The sequence below is a fragment of the Triticum aestivum genome, chromosome 4B (genome assembly GCF_018294505.1).
Source record: "Triticum aestivum cultivar Chinese Spring chromosome 4B, IWGSC CS RefSeq v2.1, whole genome shotgun sequence".
In the NCBI taxonomy this organism is placed as follows: domain Eukaryota; kingdom Viridiplantae; phylum Streptophyta; class Magnoliopsida; order Poales; family Poaceae; genus Triticum; species Triticum aestivum.
Window position 1 is genome coordinate 26,571,444 of NC_057804.1, and position 24,061 is coordinate 26,595,504.

Below are 24,061 nucleotides of genomic sequence, written 5' to 3' on the forward strand. Positions count from 1 at the left end.
AAAAAAGGGCAATTATGATACGGAAGATTCTAAAACAAAGGAGAAGTGCTTATGTTTTGAGGTTTGTGCATTATGCTTAAGTTCAACCATGGAGCCTTTTAGATTGTACATGTGGCAAAATCTGGTGGAATATAGATGATATCCAAACGACCAGTAGTGCTCGGATTTTCCATCTCTGCACCGTCGAATTGGCTTCATCCAACGAACATCTTTCAAAGTTACCCGCACACTATATAGGGGTATAGAAAATTTTCTAATATTTCTTACCGATTGGTGGAAGCCAGTCCATGAAGATTCTCCCTTCTCTTACGTGAAATTCCCCTCTTTCGGTAAGCATCCAGTATCTCAGCAAATGAACATTTCTCTAAGCTTATCTTGTAGCTTATACGTTGTTTGAAAGCTGCTCCAAGGATCCAACGAATAGCTAAGGTTTGTTGATGATCCCTGGCTACAATCCCAGGAACATCATAAATAGTACCTGTGACTCCTACTTTGACCACCTCGCATATTGGCTTTATATTATCTACGCCGTCAACCATAAGTTTTATTACATCGCGTTTAGTTCGAGCTAGGCGGTGGAAAGTTTTATAAACAATAGCACGAACTCTCGTTCTTTTACCATCGATCATGCGAAAGTTTACCAATTTCTTGATCAATTATTTTTGCTCACCATCAAAGTCCCCCATATAGCTGAGAATTTTTGAGCAATTGGAAGCCGCTTTCGATGACGAGGCCGATAAATTGATATTACACGATCGTTACTGTCCATCTTTTTCAGCTCTGCTCCCGAAAAGAGAAAGGAAAGGAGACTGATCTTGACGTCGGCGTTGGTTTTTCCAACGAAACGAATAAGTTTTGGATTGAGATTTCACATAAGCATTGCACAATGATCTGCATTAGGCGGGGAGCAGCAATGATACCGCCAGCCAGGAATAAGTACTTATCCCTCTTGTACTTAAGAAAAGAGAATAGACGTGGTTCCTTTTCTTTCTATACTAAATTCGACGATTTCGTTTGTGTTCATGTTGGCATAGGAGAACTACTAACTTCCGTCATCTGCATTAGTTACGTTAGCGTAGGTAGGCGGTTCTCATGCCAAAGGGGAAGATCTCGCTCAGCCAAGTGCACAACCTGAGTAAGTACACTTATCGAGGAGTGATAGGGCAGCAGAGTTTGAGGCAAAAAAAAGATTTGGGTGGCTATGGGTGATATGGGGAATCTAACAATTAATTGACAATGATTTCACCGTGATGTGCATTGGTAGCTTCAAGACGAAGGCATTTTCCATATGTAAGCCACAATTTTAGTATCTTATTCTTCTGAACAAGGAAAAGTGTTCTGGTAAGGAGGATGAAAGAAGAGTACGAAAAAGGAAGTCAAAAGTAGTAGTATTTAACAAGGCTTTCCTTCATCAACGTAAATATCTAAAGTAGAGGCTTTGGTATAAACATAAATCCCATAATAGAGGGATCGATCATCACATTCTGCTTTGTTAAGAAAGAAGGATAACCTAGATAGATAAAGGTGGAATGGACTACGTGCAATCCCATCCATGGAAATATTTTATTTACTGTAGAAATATGTATGATGTGCTGCTAGGAAATCCACCATCGCTTGCCCAGCCTTCTGCGGCGCATACACAATGTCAAACTCAGTAAGGATGATGGCCCCATCTTGCCAATCTTCCCGTAAGCATTGGTCTTGTCATGAGATATTTAAGTGGGTGAACTTTGGAGATGAGGATGACCCGATGTGTTATCATGTAGTGTCGTAGCTTCTTGACAGCGAACACCAGTGCAAGGCAATGTTTTTCGATAGGAGAGTACGCATGTTCAGCTCCTACGAGCACACGACTGAGGTAATAGAGGGCATTCTCTTTCCTGTTTTCATTTCTTGTGCCAATAGAGCCCCAAGAGATTCATCCAAGGCCGTGGTGTAGAGTATAAGCTCCTTCCCTAGTATCGGTGCAGCCAGGACTGACGGATTGAAGCTTTTGATGCCATCTAGGGCTTGTTGGCAGTTTTCATCCCAAAAGAATGGAATGTCTTTTTTTTGGTTTTTCTTGTAAAAGGTTGGATTCTTCCTGAAAAATGGGCTATGAATCGTCTGATGTATGCCATGCGCCCTTGAAGCGAACGCAGCTCCTTAAGGTTTTGAGGAGGAGGCATTTCGAGTATGGCCTTGATTTTACTCGGGTCGATTTCTATTCTCCGGCGTCAAATGACAAACCCTAGGAATTTGCCTGACGAGACCACGAAGGCGCACTTCAACGGGTTTAACTTGAGTACATGTTGCCTTAGGCGGTCGAATACGATTCTGAGATGTTGAATATGTTCTTCATAGGATACCGCCTTTACAACGAGATCATCTACATAGCACTCGACAATCTTATGTATTATCTCATCGAAGATCTTAGTCATTGCGCGTTGATATGTAGTACCGGCGATTTTGAGACCTTTGGGCATAACCTTGTAACAATATATGCCTATTGGAGTGCGAAAGGATGTGCTTTATCAAGGCAAGCTTCTCTTTCTTTCCCCAATGAACTTCATATAAGTGTATAGAAAGCCTTCTTTTCACAACCATGCACAAACCAAAGTGTTGCCGAAACGTGAAATCCATGCACCAACAAGTTCCAGTTCATAAGCAATGAAAAAATAGAGTATATGGGAGGATAGTGGCTAAACTGTTCACTTGAGGAGAGTAGGAAGTGACTAGTCCGATAGGAGAAGAGCGGAAGTGCGATCTTTCGATCCAATCTACGTCGACTAAAATCCATGTCTCATGGCACGAGGGCCATTGCGAGTTATGTTGTTGCTTTACCGTCACAGTCTGTCCTCAAGAGAGGCATCCATTCCTGGCCAGACAAAGTTCCTATTAGTTCTCTTATAGGAAGCTAGTATACCTGAATGGCCTCCGGTAGCTGTCCCATGCAGTTCTTGCGCTATCCTGGCTCTTGCATTTCCAGTGGTCCCCACATAAAGCCTCCCTTTTTTCCGTAATACTCCTTCCTCCTCTTCCCAACCATCTTGTCCTCCTCTCTCTTCACTAATGCTCTTCTTAACTTCTTCCGCTAATTTTTCTCCTTCGTAGCTTTGTTTCACTTCTCCTATCCAATCCGGCAACAACTTGCTCACAAGGGTGCAACCACTGAATTTGTAACGACACAATGATTTCAAAAACAATCAAAAGATATGTAAAGAACACATATAGTAAAGGTAGAAGATCATCTCCGGGTAGATAGGAGAGCTATTAAAATCCACAAACATGAATCATAGTTTCGACTGGGTTCTCCGGATTTAACCAAAAGAAGACTATTCTACAAATAAGAGAATTTCTCATTTTTTGGTTTATACCGAGCTAAAACATAGAATTTCCATTGAAGAAGGAAGTAAGGATGCTAGCCGGAGAATCAAGAAATAAATACTTCCCATTCCGATTCTTTCTTAGTTCCCAAGATAGAATTTCTTTGTTTTTGGAAAGAGCGGCGGGTGACAGGGTGCAAGACTAGATAGGTTTGGCTTTGATCTGATCAATAGGAATAGGAGGAAGCGTTGGATAAAAAATTGTGAACACTTTTTTGTTCTTAAATATATCTTAAAATTAGTAAATTTTTTAAAAAAGTATTAGAACATCTTTTAAAGCGCAAAGATTGTTTTCCAAATTTATGGTTGCTTTGTAAATTTGTGGACACTTCGTAAAATGCAAACATTTTTTTCCAATTCGGGTACACATTGTCAATCTTTAATTGTTTTTGCGAACATTGTTTTAAGTTCCAGATATTTTTCATTGTTCATGGACATTTTTTATTGTTTTTTATTATTTTACTAAAAAGGTTTAGTTCACAACTATTATTTTAAATCCTTGAAGACTTATTAATTTAATCAACTTTCGAAACATAGACTTGTTTTCTGAACAAAAGGAGCAAGAAGAAAATAAAACGAGCAGTAGAACAAAAAAAGGTACGAACTAGAGCGGATCGCACGGTGTTTGGGCCGGCCCATCTTGGCAAGTTGTTAGCTATAAGAGGCATATGCCGAAATCATTAATGAGAAAAGTATGTTTTTGGTCCCTCAAGTTAATCAAAAGTATAGACTTGGTCTCTTAAATTTTTTTGGTATACACTTGGTCCTCCAAATCTCAAGACCGGATAAGCTTGGTCGAAAACCAGATTTTAAGCATGTTGACCGGGTTTGACCGATGAACAGTAAATTTGAAAAATTCAAAAAAAACTGAAATATTGTGGCAACCAAGATGCGTGAAAATTTGTGTGGGTTTCCGACATTCGAGAAGCTCGTGAAAAAATAACAAACTTTGGTTCATAAAAATTTACATGCACCTAGCACACCAAAGCATCTTAGTTGTCATGAAATCTCAGATTTTTTTTTGAATTTGTTTGCTATTTTTTAAAATTTACTGTTCATCGGTCAAACGTGCTCAAACCTGATCAAATCCCGGTCAATGTGCTTAAAATCTGGTTTTGGACCAAGTTTAATCGGTTTTGAGAGTATATACTTTTGGGGAACTTTAGGGACAAAAACATACTTTTCTCATCATTAACTGAGGAGGGCTCCTTCCAAAGATCACTCCCATTAAATTGTGACAAGTGGCGCGCTACAGTCGCAACTTGGGAGTTTTTTTTTCTTTTTTTCGTAGATCCGTTTATTCAAAATGTTTTATCTCTTAAATCATGCCGTTGGATTCCTCGCGTCGAGAACTTCAAAACTAGATCTCATGTTGATAAGTTTTTCTGAACTTCTTTTCACGAAAAAACTGAACCGGGAGCACTTTCTTCCTCTTTCCGGAAGCCGTTTCTGAGAGGCACGGTCATGCCTCCCACGGAAGTAAAACCGTGCCTCTCGCAAAAGTAAAATGTGCCTCTCGCGAAACAAAAAAAAAGGTAAAAATACATATATTTTTTTTCGTTCACACGCACGGTCATGCCTCTCGCGAAAGCAAAACCATGCATCTCGTGGAAGTAAAACGATACCTCTTAAGGAAGCAAAAAAACACGATTTTCGTGTTTTTTTTTTGAAAAGCTAAGAAAGACCAATGAAAAACCGAGAAGTTGAAAAAACCCAGGGAAAAACCATCTAAAAAGCGGAAAACGCGTGCAGAAAGATAAAAAAACAAAAACAAAAGGGAGCGCTCAGGGCGCGACATGTGATGGCGGCTGAGAGTGCGGCAAATGGCGCGCTCAGCCCCACCGTAAGTGATCGTTGTGAGGTTCCTGAAGGAGGGCTCGTTAACTTATTGCTCCCGCATAGGCGCACCCGAGCATGGGGACCGAGCGGAAGCTTTATGAGCCTAGCAGATCGACGTCGTTGTATCACTCGTAAAGAGCGATATTTGGACACAACTATGTCTCGCTTACAGCGTGATCTAGCGCGACTGCGACTATGGGCCGGCTTAGCGTGGACCATAGTCCTTCAGCACTTTTTCTTCTTCCTTTTTCATATTTTTGCATTCATTTCCTGTTTTATCTTCTGACTTCTTGTATTTCAAAAATACTCTAAATATATATAAAAATCACATTATACCCAAAAATGAAATAAGATAATTGGTCACTAAAAAATGTTAAAGGTGTATAGATAAAAGTTTCAAATGCATAAGAAAATTGTAGAACATTTACGACATCAAAACATATATAGGGAAAAAGGTTAATCATATATTTGAAATAGGTTAAACGTGTATATAAAAAGTGTTCCTGACGTATGCAAAAAAAGCGCAATGTGTTTGGAAAAAGTAGACATAAAAAATATGTGTCTAAATAAGGTGAACCATATATTTGAAAAATGTTAAACTTGTAGTTAAATATGTTGCTTATGTATAAATTTATTACAATGTTTATGAAAATAGTAGACATAAAAATATTAATTTACATAAATATTAATCATGTATTCAGGAAATGTTAAACGTGTACATATATATTGTCCTGATGCATATAGAAAAATGTGGAAAATATATGAAAAACAATTGACATCAAAATACATGTTAGAAAAACTATTTTATCATGTATTTGATAAAATGTTTTTTTTAAAACAAAGACGCACGAAGCGTCCAGCTTTAAATTAATAAAGCCCACCGGCAGGCAGCATCCAACAAAGTACAGCACAGGATAAACACCCTAAAGAAAGAGCTGGCCGAAGCCAAAAATATTAAACATGCAACCGGCCACAGCCTGAAAGAGGATGACATAAGAACTAGCACACAAGCAGCCAGACCGAAGTAACACCAAAATATCGCCATGAGCATCATCTTAGTACGGGCTTCCACCTGAATCGTGCGGATCCGCTCCATGGCCTCCATCATCCGATCTGCATCACGTCGTTTCCCCAACAGAGTTCATGTCTGGAGGAACACGTGGCATTTGAAAATAATGTCAACAGGGTGGTTAGGGAACTTGCGTTCGATAGTCATCTTATTGCGGGTGGTCCAAAGAGACCAGCACAGCGCCCCTATGCAGCGCCACAACACACGCCCGAAGCTACCCCTCTGAGCAAGAAGGATCCTACGCAGGTCCGAAGCCGAATTGAGATTCCAGTTCTGCGCATAAGCCTCACGGACGGCATTCCAGGCAAAACGGGCTAGATGGCATTTGAAAAAGATGTGGTTGGCATCTTCATGCGCTCCACAGAGCGCGCAAGATCCATCCGAAGGGCCGTGTCTAATGGCAATGTTGTTCGAAGAAGGGAGACGGTCACAGAAAGTTGCCATAGAAACACTTTGATCTTCAAAGGGATGGACGCTTTCCATAGCCCCCTAGTTATGTCAAGAGTCGGTCCCTCAGTCAGCTTATTGTAAAGGGACTGGACCGTGAACTTCCCGGAGCTCGAGAGGGACCACAAGACCGAGTCGGCCTCAGGGAGGAGAAATACCCTGCAAAGTAGTTAGGAGCCCATCCCAACTAGCTCGGTTTAACGTGTACATAAAAATGTTTCAGATGTAAAAGAAAAATGTTTCATGTATTTCAAAAAGTGTTAAACATGTATAAATTATGTTGTTGTTCTGTGCCAAAAAAAAAGGAGAAAACTAATGAGCACATGCAAATAAACAAAAAAAAACTATGAAAACCAAGGTAAAAAGAATGGAGACAATGAAAACTGATAAAGAAGCAAAGAAAACCAATGAAGAAACATAGAAAACGAAAGAAAAAATAAAAAATGTGAAAGAAAAGAAAAAACAGTGAAAGAAACAAAGAAGAACGAAGAAAAAAGAAAGAAAAAACCTGTTAAAAAATGACGAACGAAAAAAGGTAAAAAAAAACAAAGAGAACTCTGATGTGACAAAGAAAACCGAAACAAAAAATAGATAGTAAAAGAAAAAAAACCTGGCCGAAACCAACAAACAACACACGATCGAGTGACGAGAAGCCAACGACTGAGAAAGATACACCAAATACTGGCCGGCCCAGGAACAACGGGGGAGGGAATCCTTCACGCGAGAGCTGCTTCCCTCTTGCTATAACCCAGATATAGTTCTCCCGGTGATATTTTGGCGGGAGCACCTAATTAACGAGCGGAGCCTCGCAACGATCAGCGCCACTTGGCGCGCTCTCAGTAATTCGCCACGTGTCACGCTCTGGGCGTTCCCTCCGAATTTTGTTTTTTTTTATTTTTCGGCACGCGTTTTTGGCTTTTTAAACGGTTTTTTTAGTTTTTTTTTACGTTTTGGTTTTCCACCGGTCTTCCCTAGCTTTTCGACCAAAAAAAATTCGAAAAAAATAATTTTTTCGCGCAAAAAACACATTTTTTCGCAAGAGGCACGGTTTTGTTTTCGCGAGAGGCACGGTTTTGTTTTCGCGAGAGGCACGGTTGTGCTTTCGCGAGAGGCAGGGCCGAGCCTCTTGGAAACGAAAAAAATGTGTTTTCTGTTTTTTTTTCTTTCACAAGAAGCGCGGTTTTGCTTCTGCGAGAGGCACGGGCGTGCCTCTTTCGGAAAGGGGAAAAAAAATGTGTTTTTTGTTTTTTCTTCTTTCGCGAGAGGCACGGGCGTGCCTCTTTCGGAAAGGGAAAAAAATGTGTTTTATGTGTTTTTTTTTCGCGAGAGACACGGCCATGCCTCTTGGAAACGAAAAAAAACGTGTTTTTTTTTCTTTCATGATAGGCACGGTTTTGCTTCCGCGAGAGGCACGGACGTGCCTCTTTCGAAAAGGGAAAAAATGCATTTTCTGTTTTTTTTTCTTTCGCGAGAGGCACGATTTTGCTTCCGACAGAGGCACGGTTGTGCTTTCGCGAGAGGCACCGGCGTGCCTCTTTCGGAAAGGGAAAAACGTGTTTTCTGTTTTTTTTCTTTTGCGAGAGGCACGGTTTTGCTTCCGCGAGAGGCCCGGTTGTGCTTTCGCGAGAGGCGCGGGCGTGCCTCTTTCGAAAAGGAAAAAGACACGCGTTTTCTATTTTTTTTTTCTTTCGCGAGAGGCACGGTTTTGCTTTCGTGAGAGGCACAGTTGTGATTTCGTCAGAGGCACGGGCGTGCCTCTTTCGTAAAGGGAAAAAACCCGTGTTCCCGGTTCGGTTTTTTCGTTGGTTTTTTCGTTCGGTTTTTTCATGAAAAAAAAGTTCATCAAGACCTATCAACATGGGATCTAGTTTTGAAGATTTCGACGCGAGGAATCCAACGGCGAAAGCGGTTGGAGATTTGGGCGCACGGTTTAAGAGATAAAACATTTTGAATAAACGTATCTACGAAAAAAGGGAAAACTCTCAGGTTGCGACAAGTGGCGCACATACAGCGCGCCACTTGTCGCAACCTGGGAAAGTTAGAGTGATCTCCGCAAGAAGTACTCCTTAATTAGTGATTTCGTATTTTGGCCAGTCCTCTAATCTTAATAATAAGCTCGTTTGGCCCAAGATCCTACCAAAATTCTGTTAACAGCAACAGCCCAAGTAGTTGAACTTGGGCCGAATATGCTTAAAATCACACTTACAAGTACATTTCCTGTGCTGAGAAAACTTATAGGAGCATTTCATGTTTCTTCAAAGCAACAACGAAAAATCTTCAGTGGAGGTTTGGCCTCATGACATAACTTTCATTTTTACTGTACTGATTACTGCTTTCTTCGGTCTACTTATTATTATTATTTTGCGGGGACGGTCTACTTATTATTGTACCAATATTACACGTTTTTATCAATATATTTAGCCATTCTCAAAAAAAATCCTAAAACACATGCATTTCTTATGCTGAAAAAACTGAAACGTGCATTTCCTGTTTCTGGTGAGTTTTTTAATGCAAAAAACACCTATTAGCACACATAATTCTGCTAAGCACAGATTAAACCATAAAGCTTACAACTGATAACGAGCACAAAATGGGATTAACAGGCACTTACTACAACTGATAACGAGGACAAAATTTCAACAAAACCAAAGAACAGAAAAAAAAAATATACATTACGCCTGAAGAATAAAGCTAACACACTACACATCTCAAGAAAGAAAACACAAACTCGTCAGCAACTCATTCATCATCATCTAAAGAAGCAAAGAGAGCGCCACGTCACGTGGCCAGGTCAGCTGCAAGTCCAGGAGGCTTCAGAATGCATCTTCGTCGCCGTCGTCGCAGGGCACGGTGCACTGGATCACGACGCGGGCTCCCGACGGCAGCCTGCGCACACACGATCCACAACAAAAACCTCAATACCATCGTCGCATATCGCGCGGGATCTTCGGTATGTTGCAAGGGGGAAATCAAAGCCTCGAGTGCATACCCAGTGCAGTGACAAAGAGTTGGAGCACTTAACTTTCCTCGATCTTGACGAGCTTCTCCTTGCTCTCCTTCCTGAAGGACTCTACCCTCGACGACGCGTCGGTGAACCGCTTGCTCCCGCCGTCAATCGAGTCCGGCCCGGCCGAGGAGCTCCTCCTGCAGTCCGATACCGGGGACTTCTGCGTCTCGCTCTTCGGGTGCAGCAAGGATGACAGTATTGGCGTCCGGGGCAGGCACCTCGAGCGCGGTACCATCTCTTCTTCATCGGGCCCCGTGCAGTCGCAGAGGTTCTCGCCGCCCCTGCGAGATCGTCCATCCATGGTCAAGAACACCACCACATGAATGAATTAACTGGAAACCGATGAAACTCGCATGGTAAGTAAGTAAGTAAGATCCTAGGCAAATGCCAAGGAAATGTTACTGCCTCTGAACTGAAACAACCGTTGTGCCAACGACCAAATCTCCTGCTAACAAAAATTCAGACGTATGCTACCTGAATTCTTTGGATTCTAACAGGGTGAAACAGAAAATGGTCCAGCCGGGATCGGGATCGGCGCATGAACCGCGCTGGCATTTGCAGTTCAGTTCACGGATCTGTCCGTCTATAACAGTGACAATTCTTCTAGGATAGCAACAACCACTGTTCATCAGTATGAAGCAATAGGATATCTGCTACTGCTGCATTTTCAGTTGAGCAACTGAAGAATCTCGCCAGCCAGCCATGTAGTGTGGTCCTCTAAACTACATCTGACATATGCTCGTGCTGTGTCTGGCAATGAACAAGTGAAGCTACTGCCATAGAATTAAAACTGTAGAATTGGAGTAGTGACAAAAAGGAGTAACAGGAGGGCAAAAAAATCTTCAGAAGAAAGAAAATTGTCACCCTTTACTTTCGGTAACTCCTGCTTTGCACCAATCTACCCATGTTCTTCATCTACCAACTAACAAGAATTTGTGCAAGGCAAGCTACGTATGGCGCTGTTCCTAGTTCAAAAATATGCATCGCATTGTCCAAAACAGAACTACTAAGGTGAAATGCGCAAAAGTAAAATTTCCGATCTCGCTTAGTAGGCGCGTCTACCAATTTTGCAATGCCCTGACCTCGGTTTTCTTCAGTAGATTCCCTGTACTTTGTTATTTTGTTTGCTGCGTGGATGCCAGCTGCACCATGGCAACGCAGGACATGAACTTAGCAGTGCCGTTGGCACCGAGCTAACTGCAAAATGGCCTCGTCTAGAGTCCGGGGATCACTAAATGGCGGAAAAGCAATGGTCCTTGAATTCATAAAATCTATATGGTACGTGGCACTTTTCCTATCTCTAAATTCGCCGAGCCCAGCCTACCCTAACCCCCCCTTTCTGTGGATATTATGCGCAACTCAATGCTCTTAAATGAGCAATCACTGCAAAAGTTCAGCTTCAATATCCATATTTCAAACGCTGACATCTCATGACTACAAAATAGAAATGATTTTGAAAAATGAAGCACCCAATCAATCAAATCTAAGTTGGCATGCTTAAAACACCAAGGTGAAGTATGAAGCTGTCAAGTATTTTCTGAGACAGAAAAACACACAAGGGAAAAATGCATTATAGGATTGTAAAGTATGAACTGTCAAGTAACCACTACAGAATTAGCCACAAACCTATTTTCTTAACCAGTGGCATAGGTCAAGTAATACAAATAGTCTTAAGTTATCTAAGCACAAAAGGGAAAATTTCTAAATTCTAAGCTATTTAAGCACAACCGAAATGTAACGCGGAAGCACTGAATTTACCTTTCTGCGTTATACGAAGAAGACCTTTTAAGCACCGAGTGCCTCTCGGCGGGAACGTCTCTCTGCGTCTTGGTCTCGATGATGCTCCCACTAAAATACTCCTTATCTTCAATCCGTGTCCCAATGAATCTGGGGTTCTCTGATAGGTAATCGAGCTCACCCATCATCATGGAGCGAGAAATCAGCGGCGACGGGAACTTCAGGTTCGGGAACCTTGGCTTGTAAGCCCCAACAAGGCCAATGTTGTCATGATCCTTCACTGAAAGTGAACCACAGGTGATGAGCTGCATCAGCACATTCGCCGGCCTCAGCTTCGGGCAGGTCGGCACGACAATGTCATCCTCCTCAAGAATCCTGAAGCTGTTAGCTGACGCGTTGTCGGCACGTATCAACGACTCCAAGCTCTCGGACTTGCCATGGGTTGAGGCCATGCTCAGTGGAGTGGCACAGTGGGACATGACATCCCTGGAGATCCCCTGGAGCTCGGCCGACCGGCGCGGATGGCTCTGCTGCCGGTACTCGGTAACATCACGAACCACAGCGTCATGATCAGTGCTCAGACTCTTCTTGTGCATCTCAGGTGCTCTCCGAGCTGATCTTCTGCCGAGGTCATCGGTTTGAGTTGCGGCATCCATCAAACCGGTGGGCTTGAAAACCCTGAATTCTGCCGGCGTCGGCCGTGACATGACAGTCCTCTGAGGCTCCGACTCCGGCGACATTGTCTCCGAGGAGGTGCCCCGGCAGGGCGAGGGGGAGTCGTCCTCGTCCCGCGAAGGCACCGATGGCACGCGCCGAGGCTTGGCTTCTCTGACTGTCACACTGGGTGGGGAGGAGGAGAAGGAGGCCTCCCTTGACAAAGGCAACCTTGTACTACCCTCTTTCACCCTGCTCTGCTGCTTCTGGTTGCCATTACTACCATGGTGAAATTGACCTGCACATATTTAAACAAACAGGCAAAAGATGGTATGGCAACACCAATCAGCACTCAAGCTCCCAGTCGATGTTCACAAGAGCAAATGGCAGCTCGAAGGGAACAAAAAGAATTACCTGAAGAAGGTTGGTCCAGGATCTCGGAGCCCTTGAGCACATACTCGCCGTCGGTGGCCGGGAGGACGAGGTCGTCCTCTGCGAGATCGTGCCACACAAACCCATTCTTGTAGCTCCTGGAAATTCAGGAACTCAAAAATTCAGAAAACTTCTTGTCAACTCGCCAAAGTTCAGACAACTCATGGAGTGCATGGAGTTCAGAAAATTCAGAGAACTCCATGAAATTCTTCAAAGAATTTCGCTTGGTTGCTTGGTAGCTTGGTTGGTTTACCTCTTGCAGGACCAGGAGTACATGGAGGCCATGCCCTTGCCGCGCACCATGTTGAGGTGACGAATCACATCTGCGCACCAAAGCAATCAACCAACCAATCAATCAATCGCCACTACACAAGCTGTGGTACGAGCAGACTGACTGCGCTGCACGCGGGGGCCATGTGGCGGCGGCGTCCGTCCGTGCACTGACCTCGGAGGTAGAGCCCGTCGGAGGAGGAGGGCGCCGGCACCTCGACGAAGTGCGGGTGCTCGAGGTGGCGGCTCCGCGTGAGGTAGTACACCACCGGCACCTTCCTCGCCGGCGGCCTCCGCCGCTCCGGGCTCCGCGGCCGCCTCCCCCGCCCCTCCATCCCCCGCGCCGAGACCGAAGCGCCTCTCCCCCGCCCTCGGCAATGGCAGACTGCCAAAATGCACACCTGCAAGATCGCGGAGCCAGCGTCAGTTCGCCTGGCTGGCTCGAAATCAGCGCCGGAGGGGACTAGCAGAGGCAGAGCATCCGAAGAAAAAGGTGTTTGGACCCTTGCGGCTGTTCCGTCCGTCCATCCGTCGGGCGGCACAAAATACAAGATCATGGCCGGAATTGGCTCGCCGGGTGCCACCAAAATCCGGTAGCTTCCCGGCGAGCAAGAAAACAGCGGGGCGGGGGTACCTCCGAGACGGCGGAAGCTTTCGGCAATGGAGGAATCACCCGGCGCGCGCCTCCAGAACCTGCATTTTAGTATTTTTCTTTGAGCAATCAGAGGAGAACGGAGAACAGGGAGGGAATTCTACTACTCCAAGAAGAAGAAATCGGTTCTGCGAGGTACGCGCTGGGTAGAGGTACCTGAAAGGCTGAACCGGAAGCCGGCCAAAATTCAACCCACACGGGAGGTGGACTGGAGTGGGGATGGCTGCGGCGCGGGAAGCTTTTATTGGAGCCACGCTTGCGGCCGGGTGAGAGAGAGAGATGGGGGGGGGGGGGGGGGGGGGGGGGGGGGGGGGGAGGAGGAGTAGGGGGCTCCAAGATTGAAACTTTTTGGACAGGCTGCGGGTGCGAGGGCGTGGGCGGGCAGGGAAACACGAGAGGGAAGGGGACAAGCAGATGGCTCCAAGCCCCGGGAAAAGCTCCCAGCGGGACGGAAGCAGAGCAGATCGAGCAGGGGAAGCACGCACGGGAACGGCAACTGCGCTAGCGAGACGGAGGAGGAATCTCTGACCGGGAAGGTGCCGAGGAAGGAAGGTGGGCATTAATGGCGGGCATGGAGCTGCATTGCGAACTTTATCGAGCAGGGGATGGGCGAGGGCGGGGGAGAAGCTTTTTGCCGCGGGACAGGCGAGTAACTGCGGGGCGAGCCGGAGAGGGGGCAAGGCGAGGTCGCCGTCCTCGGCGGCAGGGCTACGTGCGGTGCAGTGCAGCGCGCGTCAGGGCAGGGCAGGGAGCATGGACCATGGAGAGGGACGGGGCGGGCGCGAGGTCAAACGGCACGGCCGGGCAGAGGAGCCGCGGGGTGGGAGGACCGGAGGAATGCACTGCAGTGGGTTGAGGTGGTGGGTGGAAACGGCGGTGGACGGGACGGACGGACGGACGGCGAGCGGTTGTGGCGGGTGGGGTGACGAGGGAGAGGGAGGGGGGCGCGTAACGTACTACGAGGCGCGCTTTTGGCGGGGTGGGTGGCAATGGCGGGCATTTAATGCGTGTCGTCGGGTCGGCGACGCGACGCAACGCGAAGCGGAGGCCATTGGTGGTGATTGCCGAGATCGAGGTCGGCATGGCTGTGGACCAGGCGCACGAGCCCACGGTGTTCCTTTGGCCGGTGATCATTTGAAACCAGAGGAAATTTGCAGAGATTTTATAGGATTGTTTTCTTGTGGGAACTTATCCTCCTCGGAGTCCTCCCTTGGACATGGTGATTCGGTGAAGGAAAACACTCGTTTCATCCACATTTTGGAGAATATACAAGTAAATTTGGCTTGACTCCTCGAGTCCACGTGCTCTCTCCACCGCACGTTAACCACCTACCGTTAGGCGAATCCGAACGGTTTTTTTGGGGGACATAATTGGCTTCGTTTTTCTTTTGAGAAGATGATTGCCTCAGGGGTTTTTTTCCCAGGAAAATGGGGGCTTTGTTCCAATGTGGTACTCCCTCTCTCTCAGTTTATGGGGCGTGCGCGTACCTCTAGGTCATCAATTTGACCAACCTAATACAAGTCATATATTACAAAAAATATACCAATATAAACTTCAGATGTTCTACTTTCAAAAAGTATAATTTTTGTGTTATATAGTTAATATTAGGGTGATAAAATTGGCAACCTAGTTATACGCGTAGGACTTGCAAACCGAGACAGAGGGAGTAACAGGTTTACAATCTAGAGGCAACAATTCCTTAATACATGGAGAGGATCTCTGGCCATCCAAACAGCCATGCAAGACTCGGTATGACCGTAATTAAACACCTAACAGATCTGCTACCATATTTTGTACTCTTCTAGTTTTCTGTGGAACAAAATCCCTACTTTTTATATGAGGGCCTTAATCTCAGTAACTAAATGACCATATGCTGAGCGGAAAAAGGTATCGCCGGATAGAATAGAGAGAGCTTCACACGCAATGGTGGATCTAGGATTTTGAAGCAGGGTGGTCCACCATAAAAAAAACTTGGCCACTAATTTTACACGGCAGTGAGGATCCATGATCCAAACTTGGGTGTTTAAAATAAAGACCAACAAAAATTGTCTGATGTAATATCTGATAGTATTATGTAACAAGAACATTTTTTTTTCATAAGAAGGCATGGCACTGTTATCCTTTCATTGTAGAAATATTCTTGTGCTGACAATGAGATTGTAATTGGGCATCAACGTGACAAAGAGATTTTGGAAAATCAGCGGTTGTAATTGGGCGTCAGAGTCCGCGAGAGGGTAGCAAGAGCTGTAGGTAGTAGCAAAGTCAGGAGGAAGCAGCGGACGAGTAGAGTGTCTTTCTGATCGGAACATCAGCACACACACAGTGCGGTGTCGAATTTCCTAGTTAAAAGAGAGTGTTGGGCTTTTATTTTATTCACAGTTTTACCTCCTGTAGTATATGGGCTGGTCCGAAATCCGAGGGTGGGCCGTGGCCCACCCTGTCCACCCTCTAGATCCGCCCATGTTCACACGAGTCCGACTGAACAAGGACCGGCAAGTCCGTATGTTGGATGGCATGTGTCATACCTTGCAATAGCCATATTTATCAGTTTCTTGACAATATCCTCGTTGCAATAGCCATCTGGGAGCTTGTGAATTTGCAACTAGATTTATATGTACACAAACTACACCAACTTAGCGTCCTCTGCACGGCTCAAACCGTCATACGACAGAAGCAACACCGCCAAGAACCACAAAATCCATGAACAATGATAGATGATACATTCCCAGTCATCGAAACAAGAGGCCTGCACCATGAAGGGATGGCGCCGACCGGCCAGAAAAACACCTCCTGTGCGGGATTCCATGCAAGAATGACACCTGGCTGAAAGATTTCTCAGTATGCACTATACCTATCCAAGCCCGGCCCATCGGCGTAAAAGCCCGCCGGACCTCGGGCCTCTTCGTTAATGCGCTAATATGGCGGGCCCGGGCCTGGCCCGAGTCCGGCCCGTGGACAAGGCCGGGTCGGGCCGACCGGGCCGGGCTGCCCATGGCCAGATCTAGTATGCACATGTGCTCCGGCAAGCCAACACACACACTCATTGATCACGAGGTCCTCCTCGTCGATTATCAGATCATCGGATTCTTCCTCTCCCATGTCAAGCTGCCCGAAGAAAAATCATCTCGGTCAACTGGGTTGCACACCAAGAACCACCACTTGTCGCAGATCACGCATCCGAAGGAGATGCCATAGCGTAGGCTTGAGACTAGCGTCGTCGAACTCTAGGGAGATTCTGTTGAGGACTCGGCGGCGAGGTGAACACGGAGGGGAGGTCAAAACCCTAGCCGTCGCCTAGGGGAGACATGCGTACGTAGTAGTCCATGTGCATGTAGGAGTACTAGTGATGATTGCCTCGGTAAACCTAAGCCATTTTTTCTTCACAAAGAAGGCGGCAATACGTACAATATCTCGAGTGTAAACGTAACACTGGACATTTCGTGAGTTTTAGGGTAGGCAGAGCGGTGGACCAATCCCACGGAGTGACTAGGTCTACTGCTACTCCGCGTAGAGAGGTCCGAGAGCGGAAATGCCTTGGGTGCCATGATGATTGGCGTATAGAAGTTCAAGCAAGGATGGCGTGGCGGCGGCGGCATCCTCGTGGTGGACCTGTGTCCTCGGGCTCCGTCGTTGCGACGACGTTTGCTCCAGCGTCGGCGTGGAGTTTGGGAGGTAGTCCAGGAGCAGATGCAGATTGTGGTCTGCATCGACGACATCTGGAAGACGGAACGTGTGCTGGGTTCATGGTTCGTGGATGGCAGGTATGGTTTCCTCCTTCGGCGTCTTAGTCGTGGTGCGGTGCTAGATCTGGAGTTCGATGGCGTGTCCGGGGTGTTGCCCCGGTCTGATTCGTTCAACGGCAATGACTTCACTTTTGGTGAGCCACCTTGGAGGTCCGCAAAGCTGCATATCAGCGATGGAGCTGCGTCGAGCTCGGGTGAGGAGGTGATACGTCATTCTTTTTTTTCGGTGGCTGATGTGGTGGTGCCGGAGGCAGGTGACGGGCGTTAGTGTCAAGCTCAAAGATGTTCTGCTCTTCAGTTTTGTCATGTCGGTTCTTACGTGACTTGTACTTTGTTCTTTATGATATGAATGAGACACGTATTACCAGAAAAAAAAAGCCTCGAGTGTGCGTACTTGGAGCGGCTTTTTTTTAATAAATATAAATAGTCCTCCCATTCAGTCAATGCTACGAGGGTCGTATGCCGATGCCTAGGATTGTCTGCGGGTGGAGTGGAGGGCACTCCGTATGATCCCCAGGCGTCTCCTTTTTAGGCGATGAAGAAGCAGAAAAGGGCACCCGCAAAAAGAAGAAAAAAGAAGAGAAAAAGGTCTAGGCCTCGTAGCATCCTAAATCCACATCAGCCCAGCCCTGGAGCCTCGTTCGTGTGTGACTGTTTCGTGTCGCGTGGGATCTCTCCATCCCATTCTCCGGACCAAAGACGACGGAGGCACTACGTACGACCTACCATAAATAAAGCTTTATAAAAAAGAAAAAAGTACTTAAGGTCAACTTCACCGCGCGATCCCAAACGGACGTCCGTTTTATCCGGATTTTGTCCGTTTTAGACAGTGGGATGGGGTCGTGTCCGGGGATACGGTGGCCGTGCGCCTAGCACGCGGCCGCATCCTTTACCCCATCCTGTCCGTGTCCATTTAAAATAAAAAGAGAAACATGTCAAATGCCAAGCCCTACGGCCGCAGTTCATCACGCACGCCGGCAACAAAGCCAGCGGCCTACACGTCCATCGCCGGCATCAGCCAGCGGCCAGCAACACAGCCCGGCCTTCAAAATGAATGGTTGTCCTCGCCGGTAACACAGCCAGTGGCCGGCAAAACAGCCGGCCTTCAAAATGAATATTTTTCTCGCCGGCACACGGCCAACGGTCCAGCGGGGCGGGGGGCAACCATGCGAGCCTCCAAAAAAGAACGGCCACGGCCGATCGAACGACCTAGTTCAGGCCGTCGGCGTCGAGCATCTCCTTCTACCTGGCCTCGAACCAGGCCCTCGTCTTCTCGCTCATCTTCGACAAGTCCACGCTCATGATCGCCAGGGCCACCTCTTTCGTTTTGGTGGCGGCATTGGTGGCCTCGATGTCGAGCTGTCTTTGCTTGGCCTTGACGTTGTCGGCCTCGATGTCGAGTTGCCTTTGCCGGACCGCCTCCTCGATGTCGAGCTGCCTCTGCCGGGCCGCCTCCTCCATGTCGATCTTCCTTCTCTTGGCCGCCTCCTCCATTTCAAGCTTCTTCGTTTGGAGCTCTAGGTATTGCTTCATTTGCTCGTCCTTACTTTGCCGCTTCTTCTCGTCCCTCACATCTTTTTGCGACATCATGCCATGCAAAGTGTCATGCAATGCCATGGATAAGGCATCACGAATGTCGTCAACCTTGGAGTTGGTCTTGCCCCTCGGCCTCTTCAACGCCTCGCCATCTCCACCTCCGGCGAACTTGGCCGTCTTCAGGCCTCTCTCCCTTTGGAGCTCACGGTATTGGTCCTTAAACTTAGGACAATTGTTGATCATAGTCCAACAATGCGTAAGAGTGAACGGCTTGTCGTTGTGCCGGGCCTTGAATACCTCCAAAGATTGAAATGCCTACACCATATGATCAACAACAAAGTGAACATGCAACCATGTACAAGGCCGAAGTCTCATGGCCGTAGCAAGGAAAGGGCAAGGAAGGAGAGCATACCATGCCCCCAACGCCGGTACCACTCACGGGTCATGCTTGAACGCTTTCGAATGCGGTTTGATACTTGTTGCACTCTTGTTGTATGAACAACCATCTCTTTTGAATCGAACCGACGCCATGTTTGCTTTCAAATTGGTAGGGCTCAAACAACTTCCTTTCATGGAATGTTTTGTGGACTCTCGTCCAAAAAACAATACCCTTTTGTTGCGTGCCGGTCCTTGGATCTTGGCTAATCTCCATCCAAGCTTGGCAAATCAACTTGTCTTCATCTTGTGTGTATGAACCCGTGCGAATGCTCTTCCTCTTTTTTTGTGCTTCCGCTCTTTGTGTCAGCTCATCGATGAACAATGGCTTGCCACTAATGTCAACGTCATTGATTTCTTCTTCATCACCTTCGACATAGATGTCATCGTCTTCATGCCACGAGTCGCCATGGTCGTAGTCATCGCCATCTGCACCGGCGGTGAACTGGCCGCGGCCATCCTGACTTTGGGTCTCCTCGGGGTCGTAGACAGGGACGTGACCTCCCTCATAGATCACTTCCTCCATGAACTAGTCGTAGTAGGGGTCGTCGACCGGTGCCGTTGGTGTTGGCATTTCGTCGAACAAGACGCGGGGGGACGGCATGGTGCCGGTAAACGGCGGTCGTGCTTGCTTTCTTTGCATCTCGACAGACGGCCGACCGCCGCTGCTGGACCCAGGGGTGACATTGAGGTCGATGATGGCCGAGGGGCGTGGTGTGGACGGCACGATCACGCTCATGTCCGGCGACCCCCCGAAACGGGTTTGGCTGTTGTGCCTTGGCGGAGGAAAGCCGGGCGACAAGGGCGTGCTCCGCGACATCGACGACTGGCAATGCGGAGGCCGGGCGACCGACGAACATGTGCTCGCCGGACCGACGGCCCCTCTAGAGAAACCGGGCGGGCGACAAATGCCATGCATGAGAAGGGCGTGCGCTTTGCTGATGATGGCCTCCTTCTCCTCGACCTCGGCCTTGTGCCGCGCGGCCTCAATCGCAGCGTGCTCGGCGGCTCTCCTGGCCGCGGCGACGTTGTTCTTGGCGACCGCCCTCTGGCTCCTCCTCTTCGCCGTTTCTGCGTCCAACTTTGCGATCTCCTCCGGCGTGCACTCTGACCGCGGCTTCCTTGGCGCCTTACCCTTCTTTTTCTTGGCCATTCCGGGCGGGTCGGCGGCCAGCAGCCCGCCGGAGTTCGGCTGGGCATCGGCCATGGACGGGGGAGAGAGTGGGACGGGCAGGACGAGGGAAGGTTTGGGGGGAATGGCGCCAAAGGGGCCCGGGGAGGGGAAGGGGGTTGCTTTCTTTCACCGATATGCGGGCCAGGGGCGGACAAGCGTGCGCGTCCCGCCCGTCCGCGCGCTATCCGTTTCGCCCCAAAAGCGGCGCAAACTTGGGCCGCGGATGGGTTAAAAATGGACACAAAACGGACAAATGTCCGTTTGCTACCGCGCGCTAGGCCGTCTGGTTTATCCGTTTTTACCTCAAACGGACGGGTCCGGACAGGATATGGTCGCGCGGTGGAGTTGGCCTGATCGAATCCCTTTCTTTCGCGGCGGCGCGATCTTGAAACTGCCACCGCAATTGTGTTCCTGTAACGGTGGCAGCATCAGATTCGTTTTGCACTGTGATATAATGGCTTTGGCCGGCCGCATCAGCGTGGCTCCCCATAAGCAGTAGCAGTAGCAATAGCAGTAGCAGTAGACCCTGCGTCTGCATAGCCGCGCGCGTACCATACAAGAAGAACAATGTACGCAAGCAGAGAATAGCAGCGGCGGGGTCAACCTCCCCTTGGCCGGCGCGGGCTCCGTCTCCACGTCCCATTTCTCCCCAAAATCGAGCACAGGAGCACGAGACGGCCAGACGGCGGATCGATGGTAGTGGTGGCGGTAGTGGATACTCTGCAGGCAGCCTGGCAGAAAATCGGGCAGAGAATTTTAAATCCGTCAGTGGCCTCTCTCTCCCTTTCCTCCGACGACCAGGACGACGGCGGTAGGTCAGCGGGGCTTCGAGGGCGCAGCAGTGGAGGCCGTGCGTGCGTGCATCGTCCCTCATCGAGGACGCTGACGCCGCGGGCCCACCATAACCCCCTGTAGTAGTAGCGGTAATAAATGAAAGACTGTTGCTTTTTTACCCCACCAGAGGGCAGTAGTACTGCTTTTTTCTCTCTTGGCCAGAAGTCAAAGTCAAAGGCTGGGACTGTTAAACAACTGCTGCCGTGCGTTCGGGGAGAAGGGGAGGCCTTTTTGACCTGATAATTTTTATAGTGCTGCTTGTGCTTGTAGTTTAGCTCGTGGCGCCGTGCTGCTGTGCGCTGGCAATGCTAAAAGCCTAAATAAAGCTAGCGCGCGTCCATTTTGTTCAGTCAAGCAAGCTGACGCTGCTGCTGATGATTTGGTTGTTGGGCGTGTGATTGGGGGTATGACTGATTGGTGATGGATCATTGGCGCTCACCCCCGCTTTTGCGGAGTTTGTCTTCCGCTCTAGAGATCAGGGCGGCCATAGCTCGTAGCTTCGGGAATGTTAACCTCCTCAGTCCCAAAATAAATGTCTCGAGCTTCATACAACTTTACACTAGCTCTAGTAAAAATTGGGACACCTATTTTGAGACGGAGAAAGTATATTATTTTGTCACATGCAATGCTCTCCCTAGAATTAGTATAGCCCCAAATGAATTTGGCTTTATTAGTACCTATAAAGCAGGGTGAAAGCATGTTTCAAGAGAGGAACGAACTGCGGCAGGCCCTTCCCTCTCCGCTGTCGGCGGCCCGAGACACCACGGCGTGCTTCTAACTCTCTCTTTAGATCCTTTGCGTTTTTTTGCTGCGGTGTCATCTGTTGTGTAGGCGGCGGGGCAGGGGTTGGCTTGATGTGGCATGCTCGATGGTCTTTAGGTGGTCGGTCATCAGCTCGCTGTGGCTCCTAACACCTGATTCCTTGCTTCCCAAGTGTCACTTATCGCTTTTCCTTTTTTTTTTGCTTTTAGCCTTTTTCTCATGCTCTTGACCTAGCAGTCCTCTTACTTACTTTCCTTGCGGTCCGAGTACTCATGGCATGACCTATGGAAGCACTCTCGTAATACCTTCGAAAAAAAGATGTGCAGCACAATAATGATTGCTCGATGTATTATGATTTATTGGTTCTCCTCGTATTTTGTGTCAAATTTTGACCATACATTTGACTAGCAAAATATAAGTTGTATGCCATAAAATTTATATTGTTGTATTCGTATATGATTTTTTCCCAATGATTCTATTTTTTGGTATATAATTTATTTATCTATTCTAGTTTAGTATAAGGTCATTTTTTTTTCTTAAATGGTCACCCAGAGGGAAAGGCTCTCCACCTTAATATATTTCAAAGGGTGTTGCAAGCGTTTCATACATCCACTAAGATAGGCGGGAGGAAAGGTGATCAAGCCACAATCTGGCATGATCCAGTAGTGTAGGCGTTTTTAGCCTATTAGACCAAATTGTAAGCTCCTCAATGATGAAGTGAATGGTGACCGAATGTGATAGACACACCATTAAATACCATTTGGTTACACACGTCCCAAATTTTCCAGAGCACAGTCAAGAGGACGAATTTACTGATGGCGGGAGGCAGATGGGAAGGCATTGTTGATGCCCAAAATTCGTTGGTTTGGTGAAATTTTAGCCCGCCAAAATCTTCCCACGTCCCAAATTTGGTCTATCGTCACCGAGTGTGAGCATCTTGGGAAACTTTGATCCGTAATGAAGTTCTTGAGGTGAAGATTTGATCGAGTGTTCAACCCACGAAGGTACAACAGCCAGCCAAAAACCTAGATCCTGTTTTTTACCCTTGATTGCCATATGGTCATCATCCCTGAATCCAGTAACGTCTCTATGTGTAAGCTGCGGGGTCAGTTGACTCTACAACTTTTGAGACAAATAGCCTAAGAACAACATACACTTACTGTATATTGTGAAGAATATTTTTCAAAAAAATAGCATTAACTCGACGGATTTTTTAGGCTGGCTTCGCCGCTGCCTGGATCAAGGAGGTCATCGGAGAGCAAGCTAGTAAAACCTAGATGGAGAAAGTACGGACATTTTGCTTGTACATTTGTGTTTCTAATCTGTATTGGGCTACAAAGAGAACGTTGCAAAGAGCATGTGCGAGCACCAGACCGGCAGGTCCAGTGTACTAAATCATTGTACTACTAGGTGCCAAATTCCACTGAAATTATACCTTCTAGCATGGCCACCCGCGTCTACGGATAGGTTGGTGGCGCGTCTCCCTTGTCCATACACACACACCGTGCGCGAGCACAAGCATGGATGCATGATGAAGTAGAGCAGCTCCCAAGACTCCAGGTCCACGTAACACATGATGAGACGATCAGAGGCTCAGAACTCCGCTGGCTTTTTTTTTTTTGAGAGAGAGAAGAACTCCGCTGGCTTTTGGCCACGCATGCATGGTAAATTGAACGGGGTGAAAAGGAAAGGGCAAGGCCGGCTTGAATTTCAGATCTAACGACTGCTCGTCACTTCACCGGAGATGATGGGCAGACAAGGGTAAATGGACGCAAAATGGGGCGTGACGGTGAGATTTGGTGCCACATTTTCCAAATCGAGTCAAGGAGTCAAAAACAGGCCGGTCCTTAAGGGTACGTGCACGAAACCTCTTTCGCCTGTCATCGACAAGGTCGGCCGGCTCCGGTATGGAAGCGGTGACAGCACCGCGTAAGCGGCTTGTTTTGGCGACAGTTCCATGGTCCAAAGATCTCGAGGTAATTTTTTCCACAAATGGGTCGTACTTATGGCAACATTTATTACAATTAAAACGATGAGCAGACAAGGGTAGATAAATAAAAGCAAACGGGGTGTCACGGTGAAATTTGGTGCCAGATTTTCCAAAC

At 47.4% G+C, this 24,061-nt stretch overlaps 1 protein-coding gene and 1 pseudogene across 3 annotated transcripts; both read right to left on the bottom strand.

Moving 5' to 3' along the window:
* Positions 1–263: 263 nt before the first annotated feature.
* LOC123089914 (ribosomal protein S7, mitochondrial-like) lies at positions 264–686 on the bottom strand (annotated as a pseudogene).
* Positions 687–9,287: 8,601 nt separating this feature from the next.
* LOC123090734 (protein SOSEKI 3) lies at positions 9,288–14,434 on the bottom strand. 3 transcript variants are annotated; one of them, XM_044512070.1, is made up of 8 exons: positions 13,629–14,434; positions 13,455–13,513; positions 12,996–13,221; positions 12,804–12,873; positions 12,533–12,648; positions 11,486–12,416; positions 9,742–10,008; positions 9,288–9,606 (listed from the first exon to the last, which is right to left on the bottom strand). In XM_044512070.1, the coding sequence occupies exons 3-8, from the start codon at positions 13,153–13,155 to the stop codon at positions 9,534–9,536; spliced, it is 1,617 nt and encodes a 538-aa protein (XP_044368005.1). In that variant the 5' UTR covers positions 13,156–13,221; positions 13,455–13,513; positions 13,629–14,434; the 3' UTR covers positions 9,288–9,533. The 3 variants fall into 3 exon arrangements, with proteins under 3 accessions (XP_044368005.1, XP_044368003.1, XP_044368004.1); XM_044512068.1 differs by having other exon boundaries at positions 12,996–13,513; XM_044512069.1 differs by having other exon boundaries at positions 9,710–10,008; positions 12,996–13,513.
* Positions 14,435–24,061: the final 9,627 nt, after the last annotated feature.

Coding starts and splice junctions, on each gene's coding strand:
- LOC123090734 (XM_044512068.1), bottom strand. CDS start 14,032: ATGCCCACCTTCCTTCCTCGGCACCTTCCCGGTCAGAGATTCCTCCTC. Junction 13,514..13,628: donor CTTCCGGTTCAGCCTTTCAG/GTACCTCTACCC, acceptor ACTAAAATGCAG/GTTCTGGAGGCGCGCGCCGG. Junction 9,607..9,741: donor CTCGTCAAGATCGAGGAAAG/TTAAGTGCTCCA, acceptor GTGTGTGCGCAG/GCTGCCGTCGGGAGCCCGCG.